The 16,131-nt window shown below is 37.1% G+C and overlaps 2 protein-coding genes across 2 annotated transcripts; one reads left to right on the forward strand and one right to left on the reverse strand.

Annotated features, from left to right (window-relative positions):
* Positions 1-120: 120 nt before the first annotated feature.
* Positions 121-14,916, forward strand: LOC110384229 (ras GTPase-activating protein 1). Its single transcript, XM_049846446.2, has 19 exons — positions 121-652; positions 735-848; positions 2,137-2,209; positions 2,315-2,468; positions 3,410-3,534; positions 5,018-5,360; positions 6,049-6,342; positions 6,817-6,987; positions 7,701-7,876; positions 8,232-8,304; positions 8,457-8,575; positions 9,102-9,232; positions 9,532-9,701; positions 9,857-9,985; positions 10,410-10,539; positions 11,052-11,206; positions 11,635-11,767; positions 12,178-12,350; positions 12,598-14,916. Exons 1-18 carry the CDS (start codon positions 496-498, stop codon positions 12,327-12,329), a joined length of 2,799 nt encoding a protein of 932 aa, XP_049702403.2. The 5' UTR covers positions 121-495; the 3' UTR covers positions 12,330-12,350; positions 12,598-14,916.
* A 187-nt stretch (positions 14,917-15,103) lies between these two features.
* Positions 15,104-15,917, reverse strand: LOC110384230 (protein kish-A). Its single transcript, XM_021345425.3, has 3 exons — positions 15,782-15,917; positions 15,588-15,697; positions 15,104-15,289 (listed from the first exon to the last, which is right to left on the reverse strand). Exons 1-3 carry the CDS (start codon positions 15,782-15,784, stop codon positions 15,184-15,186), a joined length of 219 nt encoding a protein of 72 aa, XP_021201100.1. The 5' UTR covers positions 15,785-15,917; the 3' UTR covers positions 15,104-15,183.
* Between the last annotated feature and the right edge of the window lie 214 nt (positions 15,918-16,131).

The raw sequence follows: 16,131 nt of genomic DNA on the forward strand, positions 1-16,131 counted from the left end.
AGTTCACCGTAATTTCACGTACGGTTTTACAAGACCCACTGTTATATAATTTGTGCACGTTAGTACTGATGGCAATAGCAATACCAGCTATCAAATGTCAAATCCATGACTGAATGACTGAACAGGGATTGGGAATCATTGAAATTCAATCTATTTATTTTATCATCTGTGCCGCGGGCGTATCGAATGAAAATTGAAAATTGACTCTTGAAAAATATTTGTGTTAATATTTTTGTAATTTATTTAATGATAACAGAAATCACGCAGTTTAAACGACATAAAATGTATTAATACAGTTTTGAACTCGATAGTTTACTGAATATTCATTGTTCTAAAGCCATCATAATTGGAAGTTTTTTTTCTTTTGTAAACACGTTTGAGATCTTTCCTAAAAATTTTATATCATACTGTTCTTGAATAAACTATGAGTCACTGGTTTAGCTCTAACGCATACAAGTGAAGTGTTTCGAATCTAATTTGTTTGTGTTTTGAAAGATGGCCGATTTAATTCGTGCTATGGGGGCGCCGATCGGACCCCCAGTAAAGGATAAGTTAGGGTCTCCATCTACAGAATCTGAGGACGGTGGGGGTGATATTGCTGAACTGGCGGCAGATTTAGAGCTGGATGAAGCGGATGGTCCTAGTACTAATGGTGAGATAACCGCCTTTTAAATATACACCAACTCTCCATCTAAAATTTGCATTATGTGATGTTTCATGATTATGTATAACAGGAGAAAGACAGGCAGTGCTGGCTCCACCAGAAACTGAATGGTATCATGGTCGTCTGGATAGGTACACTTCTGAAGAAAGGCTCTGGGCTGCTGGGAAACTTGGCAGCTATCTAGGTAAGGATGCTGGGACTTATTTATGTGTATGTTAATTTTATTATAAACATTATTCATTAGGTCACAATTTCGATATCTCTTAGTTTACTATGTTACTAGACATATTTCTGAATTATATTGAGTGGAAACTAGCTGTAAAATCCATTACACACATTTCCATTCACATTCTTAATGTGATATTGTATTTGATTTTTATTACCGTAATAACTATTCTATTCCACCTTTGAATTTCCTTTATTGTAGTTTATACTTTGCTTATAACATTAGGAATAATTATGAGATTTATAGCCATAGCAATAAGGATATCAGGGGTGCTTAAAAGCCATCAATTGGCCTCATGTTTTACTTCCCTTTCTTAGTCATCATATTCCTTATCCCTATTTCCTCATTTTTGTAAATACCGGACATCACTGAGTATTTAACTAAATGGAAAATCAACCAAATTTGGTACAAGACAATAAAATAATGTTGTTCATTTACAGTTATTTGTTCTCATTACTTCTTCAATGTTCTGTAAATTGGTATTAAACTTGTAAAAATTGGTCCTGTAATGTAACAAACATTACAGCTCTTAATGTTCTATTTTTTCCTTAAATTATTTGAGGTGTGTGTTCATACCAATTTTGTAGAGTAACCAAGAGGTAGGTGTTCAGCTGTTAACAACTACATAATGTAAATAGAACACCTATTGTTAGTATTATCAGAAGCAAAACAACAAGAATAAACAATACAGAGACTAATGGAACATTTCCCATGGTGTTTTCTATAAGAATGGGTTATGTAATTACTGTGAATGACATTTCCTAGAGAGTTGATATCACAAATACAAAGTAAGATACATTGTTCTGTTGTGTTCACTTGTACAACAAAGATAACACAATGTACGTAGTTATTATTGTATATGGTATCTAGTTTTTATTAGCAAGTCATATTACATTGGTACAATGGATTGTTAATGCATTGTTAAAGAATAACAATTTTTGAACACTTATAATGTTGATGACAGGGTCTTATTTGAATATAGTCTGGTTATGTTATTGTCACATACATAATTCCAAGTCCCTTAAAGAAGTTCTTGGCAGGTAAATCATTATGAAGCTGAAGCTGACACAACAAAAATAATAATTAAATTGAAGAACTTACTTTAAGACCCTGACTTAAAATGTTCATGTAATGGTTACAAGGACTTTTGTTTCTGCAGTTGTTTAAAAAAAAACCTGCAGTCTTGTGTTATGGTTATGAAGTTTCTAACCAATTTAAATGTATGATGAAAATATTTATTTTTCAGTACGAGAGAGTGATAGAAAACCTGGATCATATGTCTTGAGTTATTTGGGCCGCACTGGAATCAACCATTTTAGGTGAGATAGTATTTTATTCTTACCATGAAAATTTACTTTTATTATTTACTGATTCATGGTTTGTGTTACTTAATTACCCATGAATTTAATATTTGTTTTGTATAGAATAACGGCGGTATGTGGCGACTATTACATAGGTGGTCGTCAGTTTGACTCCTTGACTGAGCTAGTGGGCTTCTACAGCCATTGCTCTGACCTTCTGAAGAGAGAGCGCCTTGTGGAGCCTGTGCCGCCACCTGAACCCGTCAACGATAAAAAGGTTCGGTAAATTGTACTTTATATACTTGTTATTAGAGGACAAATTACTGCTGTCATTGATTTATTGGTTAATAATATCTTGATTTTAGTCTAGTAGACCTGAAACATGAATGGCTGAGAACCATTATAATTATCAGTAATTTAAGATCTGTTTATAGTAATGATACTCGGAACTATAGGTAACCTTTTTTTAGGGTTCCGTAGCCAAAATGGCAAAAACGGAACCCTTATAGTTTCGTCATGTCCGTCTGTCCGTCTGTCCGTCTGTCCGTCTGTCACAGCCGATTTACTCGGAAACTATAAGTACTACAGTGATGAAATTTGATGGGAATATGTGTTGTATGAACCGCTACAAAAATATGACACTAAATAGTAAAAAAAAGAATTGGGGGTGGGGCCCCATACATGTAACTGAGGGATGAAAATTTTTTCGATGTACATACCCGTGGGGTATCAATGGAAAGGTCTTTTAAAATGATATAAAGTTTTCTAAAAAACATTTTTCTTAAAGTGAACGGTTTTTGAGATATCAGCTCTCAAAGTCGTAAAAAGTATGTCCCCCCCCCTCTATTTTTATAACTACGGGGTATAAAATTCTAAAAAAAATAGAGGTGATGCATGCTAATTAACTCTTTCAACGATTTTTGGTTTGATCAAAGTATCTCTTATAGTTTTTGAGATAGGTTGATTTAACTGTAATTTACGGAACCCTTCGTGCACGAGTCCGACTCGCACTTGGCCGGTTTTTTTATTATTTCTGTTTAAGTTAATAACACTGATTCTAAAATCGTAACCAAACAGATAGCATTACGTTTAACATGCGAAAATAAGGTTTAGCAATATCACTTGATATTTTAAATGAAATAATAAGCCAACATTAACTCAAGTTATCATTATTTTATTCATCCAATATAATTAACAAATTCGTCTATTTGTTGACAGAGAGTAGTAGCAATACTACCATATACGAAGATGCCCGATACGGACGAGCTTACCTTCCAAAAGGGAGATATATTCTTCCTTCACAACGACATGGGAGATGGCTGGCTCTGGGTCACTGCGCATAGGTAAGATATATTGCACGCTAGCTTGCGCCTGCGGCTTCGCCCGCGTCAACTTTCTAAGAGAACTCTTCAAAAGTCCGGGATAAAAACTATCCTATGTTCTTTCTCAAGGTCAACTCTATCTCTGTACCAAATTTTATTAAAATCGGTTCAGTGGTTTAGACGTTAAAGCGTAACAGACAGACAGAGTTACTTTCGCATTTATAATTAATATTATTACCCTACTAATGTAGGGTTTTACGACCCTATCCAATATTCTATCTATAGTTATAGATAGGAAATTGAATTTGCTAGTAAGCTAATCACCAGGCGCTATAAGTTTCTATAAGAAACATAGACACAACAATATACAGACAAGAATAGAAAAATAGTTTACAATACATAGAAAAATTATGTTCAGCGGACTGTAACGTTGTGCTGGAAGACCGCCTTGAATGAATTTTAAAAGTACATTTAAACATCTGTTAGACTGACTGACATTTATAGGTCGTAAAGTGACTAAATGTTATTTACTATTAATTATTATGATGATTCTTTCGATGAAACTATTCGAAACTCCTTAATTCTTTCGAAAGCCGATTCTACATCATCAAATATCTTTGCGATTATTAGTTCTAATAAATATCTAAATCTATGTAGATCCGAAAACGTGACATAGACCATGCAATGAGTAACAGAACGGTTCATTCAAGTAGATAAATTCCGATATCTTGCCTTGGCATCAATTCGTCCGTTTTCCGATATCTCACATCCTGCTATTACATGTACAAATTGTACAATTAATGCGTACTTCCCTACGTCGGCTATTATATTTAGAAAAGGTCTAGCGTTCGTAATACAATTTACTTACGGGTCAATGGTCATTGAAGGTACTGTTTTAGAATTCATGCAGTAGCGTATCGCCTTTGATCTTGTAGGAAACCGACATTTTCGTCAGAATTTGGGCCCTCACCTCGCAAGGAGAAGGTGTTCAAAATGTGAAGAAATCTGAGTCAAATATTTTACAACCTGAGTCTAGCGATTCGCAGTGTGTTCTATTTTGCTAGTTGCATATCATAATTGCTAATTTGTGATAACTTTGCCCTTGGGGATTAGGCTGCCGATAGCTTTTCTATCGAGAGGACATCAGCAGTGGTGGTCTCACGCCTCTTTAACTAGTGATGATAAGTGCTCTGAAATAATGTACATATCGATAAACATTGCGGTATATCGTGACTTGATAAAATAAGCTGCAATATCGATTGTGCTCAACGATGAATCCGAATGCCGAGTCAAGGGCAAGAATTCATACCTAATTTGATGCGAGTATTCGAATTATCGAGTGATGAATGTTAGGAAATTAAACAGATGCAAAATAACTGTTATTACATGTTTCCTCTTATATCTCAAAATAATACTATTTACCTGTTAGATGTAAACTTCTGCAGTTGTGTTTTACAAAATAACAAATAATGGGTGATTTAAAAAGTGATGATTGTTTAAACAGAACTGGAGAACAAGGAATGATCTTCAGAGAGTTGGTCGAGGATCTTGACCCTTCAATTGATCCGAACACCGTCTTCTCGTGGTTCCACCCTAACTGCACGAAGAGTGAGGCAGTGGACATGCTAGTCAAGGCTGGGCCAGGGAGCTTCCTGGTGAGACCCTCGGACAATTCCCCCGGGGACTACTCCTTGTTCTTCCACATCAACAACCAGATCCAAAGGTTCAGGATAGAGAAGAAAGGTGTAAGGTACCTGATGGGAGGACGTACCTTCGAATGTTTGGATGCAGTCATCAATAGGTACAGGAAGGAGCAGATCGTTGAAGGCCATACTTTGGGACAGCCGGTGAGTTTCTCTTTGTATATTTTTAATTTACATGGTGTGAGATAGATAAGTAGTTTTCTATCGTATTGGAAAGATACGTTGTTTTTACAATCTTCATCACGAATATTATGATATCTATAGGCAACGTCTATTACACATTGTGGTACTGAATTCTAAGATATAACAACTTTGTCTTGGTTGGCAAAGTCTGACTCCTAGGTATAGATAGTTTCCAGGCAGGTTTTTATGCGATTTTGTCCTTGTACTTGCTCAAGGTTAGATGCAAGATTATTTCATGACAAGCGCCGCTATTATATCATGCTAAAAGCATGTTTGTTTCGGAAGTACTTATTTGTCATTACTTGCGTCAATATAAACAGAAACAGAAAATATCTCTATCCGCATTGAAAACAAATTATTGCGACTAATCACGAACTAAAAGAATGAGTATTTATAACAAATGTTTGATAAGATAACAGATAATAGGAAACACGTTATTTGTATATTTGTTATTATCATTTTTGTGTGTACATCGTACAACAACAATCGTAGAAAAGGAACTGATAAATAATGTTGCATACTTATAATCAATACGATAACTATTTTGCGGTAATATTATATTTTAATAGAATTTTTTATTTTGTACTTCCTTGGTTATAATTTTACCTACATTTTTTTGCACATGTTTTACCTAATTTCGTTCTTCCAGCTGATTGCCGAAGGTCACGTGATTGAGCCTCAACAAAGCACAACGGGCGCTGCTGCGGAGAAAATCTACGCCACATTACGCGAGTGCCGAGACCAAATAGGCTTGAAGAAGACCAAGGGTATCAAACACCAGGGCTATTTGAACAAGAAGTCGGATAAGGGCGCCAAGAAATGGAAGGCGCTGTACTTTGTGCTGCTGCAAGAAGGCACGGATACGCATTTGTACTTCTATGACTCGCCGAAGAGAACGAAGCCGAAGGGATTGATTGATCTGTCTTGTGCTTATCTTTATCAGGTATGAAAGTGTGCTCCTATATTAATCTTGTATCTTTTTAACCAGTTGTTTCCTATTCACTCTGCCTCTTGGTCGCCGCTCAAAACAGGCATAGCCAATGCTGGCAATAAATCTGATTTGTAGGTGGGTCGTATCAGTCGACTGAACTGACTGACTGTCGATCGAGTGGTTGTCGAATGGTTTAGATCACGACACAAAATATCCCTGATGATAGAACCTAGACATCGTAAAAAATAATAATTTGTTTAATGTGTAAAAGCTTGTGTGGTGACCAATGTTTTCGCAGACATCTCCTCAAGCCAGCTTACCACTCCTGGTTGCTAGTTTTTTTTTTTAATGTAATATAATTGCAGCTGCCCTTTCAAAATGATGTTGGGGTTGGCTTCCACTCTAGTTGGAGATAGCTGAATACCAGTGTTTTACATACAGTGACTGCCTGTATACTTCATTTAATATCATATTTCTTTTTGTCAGGTGCATGAGTCGCTCTGGGAGCGCGAGTTCTGCTTCCAGCTAGTGGAGCGAGCACTTCCATGCCTGTCCACACACACGTTCTTGGCAGCCAACTCAGCGGCCGACGAGCGCGCCTGGCTCGAGGCGCTGCGCCCGCTGTGTGTGCCGCAGCAGGCAAGACATCAGTGCAAGGTACGCATTTCTGCCACAGCTTCTACGTAATTCGCGGATAAAACAATTTGAGTTGAGATACGAGTCGTGCCGTTGCCTAGTGGGTAAAGAACCAACCTCTCGAGTATCAGGGTGTGGGTTCGATTTCAGGTCAGGCTAGTACCAATGCAACTTTTCTAAGTGTGTATGTACTTTACAAGTATATCTTGAACACTAATGGCTGATAAAAAAAGGTGAAGAAACATCTTGAGGAAACCTGGACTCTAAAGTCTGAAATCACCAACCCGTATTGAGTAAGGCTGTAACAGTAACAATTTAGTATATAAAGTTTAAATGCCATAAACGCTTCGCTTGCGATATGTGCCGCATGCGATCGACCGTATTGGAGCGTGGCAGTATATTTCTCCCAAAATGTGCGAGCGCGTCAGCACGGAAGTGTAGGTACTACTTCTAAGTCATGTCAGTCGTGAACTTCACTCTTCATAAATGACAAATGAAGCGAGCTACACACGCATTCTTCAATGTACAGACGGATGCAAAAAGACCGCGACCGAGTCATATCACCAAAATCAGAGTATGTCCTGAGCCTTTTCCCAACTATGGTCGGCTTCCAGTCTAACCTGATGCAGCTGGGTACCAGTGTTTTACAAGGAGCGACTGCCCTATCTAACCTTATCAGAGTGCAATAATATAATGACAAAGTAACACATCTATTTTGTTTTTTTTTTCCACAGGTCGCCCGAGTAGTATGGCTCCGAGCTCTTCGTGTCCGATGTCTAACAGCCCATCGTCTGCCGGCGCGGCTGGCCCCGAGGCCATACTTGCGGCTGGCGCTGGGGGCGGCACCCGTGGCAGCTACGCGACCTCGGCCCTCGCCTGATCCACACTGGGATGATGAGTTTGTGTTCGAGTGAGTACAGTCTGCCATGGATACATAAAAAAATAATATATGTATGTAGCTCGTACATCTTCGCCAAAATGGTTACGTATTCAGGCTGTTTCACCAGGCTGTAACTAATGAACTGTAATAGGTAGACGGTTCAAATTTTCACGGATGGCTCTGTTACCGCTTCGACGACAGAAAATAAATAAGTATTTTGGGGAGCTCCCATCCAACTAGTGATTTTTTGGGCTATACATTGAATGAATGAAGGGTTTGGAACGAGAGGTCCATAGAGTCCGACTCGCACTTGGCTTCTATATTTTAAACCTCTTTTTTTTCTCAAAATATTGTATTTGATCTTCAATATACTTTTGTTCTACAGTGACGTGCCTCCAGATGTAACTTCATTCACAATCACTGTCCACAACACGGGGAAGAGAGGAAAAGAATCCGAAGTAAGTTGAACCATTATGTACACTTTATGTACAGTTCCCGTGTAACCTTATTGTCTTGATTATAAGGTCGAAACCTTGTCACCGTCAACTTTGTCGACTTAGTTGTTATCGTATAAAATAACAGAAAATACTAATAAATAAATGGATTTTAGGTTGCAGAGTTGACTATCGAGCTAGCGAATCTCGCGAATGGTGAGGAGATTGAAGAATGGTATCCACTTGCGGGCATGACGCCTATAGGAGAGTGGGGATCTTTAAGACTGCGTATAAGGTAACTACGACTATAACACATAAAAAATCGATTACAGTAATAAAAGCTGCATATTTTCCTGCCCTCGAGAGCCAGCTGTCAGAAAGTCAAATAAAAATATAGCACCTTATTTACTCAATGAAAAGTATTAAAAATACATTTCAATAATTATAGCTGCTTCCCGCGGTTTCACTCGCACCGTTTTTATTCTATTACTTACAATATAACTATGTATATGTCGGTGTCAGGATCCGACATCGTTAAATAAAACAAAGGGGTTCTCACACAATCACTTGGTTTATTCCAATTAACACAATATTAGTCACTACAATTAATATTAACGAAATAAATTATCACGAATTTGTGGGAGGTGTGCACTCGGCAACGGTCGGCGAACGAATGACCCGAGTCGTGCGCGCGCGCCGCTTTATATAAGGTCCACCGTTGACAGATCGACGGTTGACACATCGACGGTGGCGCCGTCATATACATATCTTGAATTTAAATTCCTAAAAATGGATTACTTATTTTTTATTTCATTGCCCAGATACATGCAAGAGTTGGTGATGCCTCGAGAGGAATACAATCCCCTGCGTCAGTTGCTCTTGGAGCCGGGGTTGCCGGCTGTCAAAGCGTTGGCGGACCTGTGCCGCACGGATAGACAACCTTTGGCCACTTGTGAGTACTGTCTTCATTTAATTTTTTAACCATATTATATCGGACTTTTCTGGTCTTTCATAAGTATGATTGTTGTAAGACCATAATCTTGTAGGTAAGAGATTAAGTAAGGTTCAATTGTAAAAAAAATGCGCCTCGAGATTAACCCTTATTCATATTGTAATTTTAGTGTTTGTTGAAGTCCTATCATGAATCAAAAACTCAAAAGATATTAGCCTGAAGATTATGTGCTAGTTACAAATTAATCACCCGTATATACCCCTATTATGACATAATTCACGTTACGTATTCGTTCCCAGCCTTATTACATGCCTTCACGGAGTGCGGTCGCGGCGCCGAGCTAGCCAGAGAGCTAGTGAGCGCGGAAGTGGCTCGCGAGACTGACCACCGCGCCATGTTCCGCGCGGCGTCGCTCGCGACCGCGCTCGTTGACGAGTTCATGAGGGCGCACTGCAAACCCTTCTTGCAGGTTGGTTTTATATCTGTGAAAAATGTAGAAGTTCAATGACATTGTGAAGACTGAGACTGTTACTGTGTGTATTTTTTTTTATTATACACAATAAATTTTATATTGTTTAATATTGACATGGACTCAAGGTGTGAATAAATGTGTTTTGTTTACAGGCGGCGATTTCTGAAACAGTGCAGCGATTAATAGATGCGAAACAATCAGCCGAATTGAACCCTACGAAAATGGACTCTCCCGACGATGCCTGTAACAATGCTGAATTCTTGCTTATGATATTGGACCAGGTAATACATTTTTGTCACTAAAATAACTCTTTTAGTTTGCTTTTACTAGCGGAGGATTGATGTGGTGTGTTCAGGGGCTTTATTATTTATTTGTGGCTGATCCATATAGATCTATAGAAGTTAGAGGGGCATGCCCCTTTAATAGCTATAACTATCACCGTGTCACTTCTTGCACGTGTGTGTGCTGCCGGATGAATCCAGATTTTGGATACTAATCCCGTCTTGTTCGGACCTCGCCTTTTGCATGAAGTAGTGAGGTATCGAGCAGCCTAGAGCACTGCGCACACCCGCGCTGCCGCGTTTTCGCAATCGGGAGTGGAGTACGCATGGCGAGTGATGTATTCTCAAAACGCGTTGCTTCCCGTTGCTTCTCGTTTCGTTCACTTATACTTAAGTCGAGTATCAACTGTATGTTTTGTTCCAGATAACGCTGTCGATCTTCACGTCGCCGGAGGCCTGCCCTCGTGCCGTGCGGTACCTGTGCGGAGCCCTGCAGCGGGCGGCGCTGGCCAAGTGGCCCAGCGAGCGCTTCGTAAGGACACGCGTCGTATCAGGTAAGTAACTCACTGCTACTCTGTGACGTACCTGAGTCGTATTTTTCCAAGCAAATATTTAATTAATCATCCTCCTGCCCTTATCAAAATTTTATTTTTGGTCGGCACAGCATGTTTTCTCCTTCCATACGCATAACAATAAATGATGACAATATCCATAGATTAATGCGCAAGCAAGAAAAGGGACCTTTTTTGTCACAAAGTACAAGATCTACCTAATAAGAATCAAAATTCTTGCCAGAGTCTGAGCCAACAACTATAGCCATTTTATTGCAAGACCCACATCCTAGATAGACTTTTTTCGATGAGAAATCATGGAATGACGCTGTGGGCTATCAGCGTGGGAGTTTCAGACTCTTACCGACTAAAACCCATCATGTTCCTTTTCAACCCCTGTATATACTTGGGCCGTGGTAACTCTGTCGAACAATCCCGTAGCCCCGACAGGCCTTGGCCCTGGTGGCTCCCTCTAGATTTATCTTTATATAGCTTATATAACACGTAATGTGCAGGCTTCATCTTCCTCCGCCTGATCTGCCCGGCGCTGGTGGAGCCGCGCGCGTGGGGGCTGGTGTCGTCGGCGCCGCCGCCGCACGCGCAGCGCTCGCTGCTCATGGTCGCCAAGTGTCTGCAGAACCTCGCCAACCTCGTCGAGTTTGGTGCTAAGGTATGTGATTGTATACACTTTAAAATTAATATAGATACAACCTTTCGTGTTAAGAATATTATTTAATATTTCATTTGTACCAGCTGTTTCCCGCAGTTGCGTTCCTTCCCATACTAAAACAAAATATAGACTATGCGCTACTCGGGAATAGTCTAGCTTCCCAACAGTGAAATAATTTTTCAAATCAGTTCAGAAGTTTCGAAACCGTTATGGTAAAAAAAAATCCTCTTGATTGTATTAGTGTATAATTAAAGGAGTAGGTAGGCATAAATAAAATTTCCTTCAGTGAAGATCCAGAATAATATTTTTATGTGTGCTTTTAAATATCAAAATAATTACAGAATGCAGTCCTCATACTGTAAAGTATCTCATGAGAAAATAGTTATATAAATACAACAGTTCTGTATTAAATATTTTGTTCTTCATAGGAGCCTTACATGGAAGTAGTGAACCCGTTCATCCTGAAGAACAAGGAGCGTATGGTTGTGTTCCTCGACCAGCTCAGCAACGTGCCTGACCCCGGCAACCCGCCGCCTAACACTAATAACAACTTCGATATTGGTAAGTCAATCTATTGGTATCAAATATAAAAATGTAATGTAATGTCCACTAAAAAATCATCATGTATTCTTGATTTCATGTCAGTTCAAATTTTTTTGATGAACAGCTTTGTATTGAGTAGAAAGCTTTTTAATTCCAAAACTACGAAATATTTTTCCTTTAGCATACTAGGGCCGATGGTGCACTACTACTTATTTGTTTAAAAAGAGCAAGATTATATGAAGTTCCGAGTCCAAATATTTTTAAGAAGATAAAGATAACAAGTCGTTTATTCCATGTTAGAAATCAGCACTTTTTGAAGGTCAAGTTTACGAAAAACAGCACCAAAAACACTCCCCCTTCACCACTGCCTTTCGTGTTTTTCCTATGTGAAGCTTCTACTTATCACATCATTATTTCACTGTTCACAGCGAAAGAACTAGCGACTCTGCACCACATATGCGTGTCTCATCTAACAGAACTACAAGGCCTTGCAAAGACTCAGCCCGCTATCAGGAAACTGGTGACCGTCACCGAAATGCTCACCAAACACAAGCACAAGTATCTTGAGATGATCAGATAGGATACAACCACGTAAACACAGGTAAATTGTTAATTTTAATGGTGTGTTAACAAATATCCATATAAAGTGGTATTGAACGGAAATTGCATTGTTAATTCGAAATGGCTTAAAATATTTGCTTGACGCAAGATCTATGCTAGGATTAATTATATGGCTGTCCTGTTATTTTCTTTGTTTTAAAGATTTGAGTCACCAGACAGAATCGGTGCGAGTATTTATGTTTGACGTTCTTCCTTCAATATTTTTGATTACTCTGGCTTTGTTTCAGGGTAACAAGCATAGTATCGAAGAATCGGTAAAGGTAGCGGCAGACGTAAGTCTTCCGGTGTAGAAATAAGGAATTTCCCATAGTCGTTCATGCATAGTCATTGTTAGCTTTAGTCTTGTATTACTTACTTTAATGACGAACTACGCATACTACATAATTATTTGTTCAAGCTTATTCGTGCCAAAACTTACGTTTCTATGTGCGTATTTTATAAAGGTACCTTTATAATGCTATTTTATTTAAAAACAAAATTACAAAAATCCGCTCTCTAGTATTATAAGACCTATTTATTGGTTTAGTTTGTAGCAAATTCATACTAAAATTTAATCCTTTAATTAAGTTAATTTGAGCATTTATTTTAATTATTAAGAGTAATCTATGAGCAAGATATACGCTCTATTTATGTATTTAGACATACAGTATTTATTTTTATTGAGAGGTCTTCTTTAATTCATATAGCAAGCAGTCTTTTTGCTAACGTAAGATGATACGATTATATTCTTAGGCGTCCGAGTTCGCCAGCAATAATAAAGTTAAGATCATCGTAATTATGAGAATACCTCTTACTGAAAATGCTTTAAATTCATAAAGAATAGAATTAATATTAATAATCCTTTTATACTATTCGATTATTTAGATTTTTGTACTTTATAGTCCGATTATTTTAGTAGTATATCTAGTTGTAGATAACTCTAGGAGTAATGCTCGACCATCATCTTAAGACACCAAAAATGTACTAGGTAACGTGTATGAATGTGATAGACGTGAGTCGTGACTCTTAGACTGGTGTTGTTTGCTAAATTACATTTTTGAATGTTGCACTTACAATCATTGCTGTGCACCTCGACTATAATTATTGATTCTCTGTGATAATGTCTGATTATACTTTCATGAAAATTTGCATTTCATTCTGTGATTATTGATTTATTTCAAATTTTAATTTTGATACTTTTAAGATTTTACAACTGTGTTAAGGTGCCTGCTGATTTGTTTGGTTTATTATTGCTTATTTTTTGTTCAGTAGTATTAGTAAATTAGACAAATCTTGAGATGTGCCTGACTTGACTTGTTCCATACTTCCTCCCTTTCCTCTTGCTCAATAAATGTGTTGTTATTGTAGACCGTCTATACTTCTAGTGCCATATATTCTGTACTTATATACTTGCACTTGCTTTGTACATCACAATTTTATTATTCTGCTCAAAGAAAAGCCCACGTTTTTCAAATATGAGCACGCATTATAGCAAGCGACACAATGCTTATCAAATTTTTATAATTAATTTATTTACTCCATAGAATTATTTTAAACATAAATCAGCTATTTTTTTTCAATTTATAATTAGAAATAATTTTTACACAATATTTTTGATTTGACTTTTATTTTGATGATGAGTATTTTATTTAATTGCAAATGGATATTGATTTATAATAAGGAATTTCCGTATTCCGCCTGACTTTATTATAACTATCGCAAACGAAGTAATTTGACCGGACGATTGTACAGTGGTGGATTATTCTCGACACGACGCAAGACGTAACGCGCATCAAAGCATCGAAGTTGGTTTATTTATTTAGTAATAGCTTGTAGACTAGTGGATGTGTCGTCGCTGTATTTAAGTGTGTTTAGCTTACGATAGGACAATGTCTAGACTGATCTAAGCCCAATTAGACATGTTAGTATTACGTATTATGCACTAGATTTTCCACAAAATTGTAAACAAAAAGTGATAAGAAATTGCAATATTTGGCCCATTTGATAAAAATTTTGTACTGAAATTCAGAGATTATATCCATAGCATAGGAGTTGATATTGTTAATATTTTGAAACATTTTACAATGCTTATGTTTTATTTTATTACAATATTTAGGCATAATGACAAAGTATAAGCTTATTGGAATTGCTATGTTAGTACAGATTGTTCACCAATCAAACGAAGTTATTTGATACAATCATATTGGTTTTATGATAACTTATTTGAGAATATTCATATTTATCATATGTTAATTTTGTAACTTATGTAATATTTGCAAGCATGTTCAATATTCACAGTTTTATGGTTCAGCACAGTTTGTAAAGTGATTGCACTGGTTAATATCTGCATATCACTTGGCTGAAGCTTACACTTGCTATTTATACATATAATTGAAGGCATTTATTTGTTTTCCAGTTGTTCAGTTATGAAAAATTAATTACAAGGTATATTATAATGGTTAGTATTAGATTTTGTGACTGTTTTGTAATCTCTTTATATTCTATCCCTTAGCATTTTTCTATTTTTAGAAACCCAGACACATATAAAATAAAATTACAGAAAATTACTTGTTGTTTCATTTGAAAATACATTATTTAATACTTCACTATCCCAAGATAAAAATGCTTGTGCACTATGCTATTATGTCCTGCACAGCTGGCTGATCTCCGTAAATGAGAATAGCTGTCGTGGTCGAAATCGACCGTGGATGCCTTTTATCCCAAGATAAAGGTTTGGTAAATAAAAGAAGTACAAATGTTTAAAATATTTACAGTTTATAAAAATATGTGGATTAAATGTACTGTTTATAAAAATGCAGCTTATTATGAGGAGTTTATGTCAGGAATAGTATACTGAATGCCATCACAATGCAGCATACAGCCACATATGGAGATTTTCTTTCACCAATTCTTGCACACTTCCAAAATGTTCCAAGTAATCTGAAATTAGAAAAATTATTTAATATACCTGAGTAGTAGTAGGTAACAGAAAAAAGTGGAATACGTTGAAGTAATAATTAAGATATGTATAACTAAGAAACCGCATATTGGTCCTCATCGCCGTCACTTGGTAATATACCCAAAAGGCTGTTTTTTTTACTTTACATACCCGATAGGTGTGGGTTTCCATTTCCATCGGTATTAACATACAACCTACCAGATAAGTGGACAAAATTATGAAGTAAACTACTAAAAAGTCCCATAAGTATGAGATTAAAAAAGGCACAATAATACAAACCCTGTCTTATTTCGGTCCATTATACTTGGAAAGAATGATCTCAAGTATGCACAAGTACAAATGAGCAGCAGTATCACCGACAATAAGCTTTGAAAATTGAATATTGCACTCTGAAACAACGATGAGACATGATTAGTGGAATCTTAACCTCTCTTAATTGTATATACGATATGTTTTATATAAAAGCACTATACCATTTTAACAATATGCTACTAAAGACTGTTCTTTACACACTATTGAGTAGTTTTTTATATTTATTATTTTTGAAATCGGTATTCGCTGACCGCAATTCGCTTTGTTGACAATCTCCTAGACTTGACAAAAAAGCGACTGACAGCAGTCAGCAGTGCGTGACACATGACATGTCCGTGACAACTCAGCGATTTCGTTCAGTAACACTTTAAATAAACATCAAAGAAATAATATTAGTCTTGGGAGGTGTTGTGTTTTGTTAAAACTTCGCTTGCTGTTTCCCGTATTTTATTTAGCCAAATATGAACTATCAAAAACCATGTTCAGTAGCTCTGGAGGTCTCGTAATTAAG

The sequence above is a fragment of the Helicoverpa armigera genome, chromosome 17, assembly GCF_030705265.1.
Source record: "Helicoverpa armigera isolate CAAS_96S chromosome 17, ASM3070526v1, whole genome shotgun sequence".
NCBI classification, from domain to species: Eukaryota; Metazoa; Arthropoda; class Insecta; order Lepidoptera; family Noctuidae; genus Helicoverpa; species Helicoverpa armigera.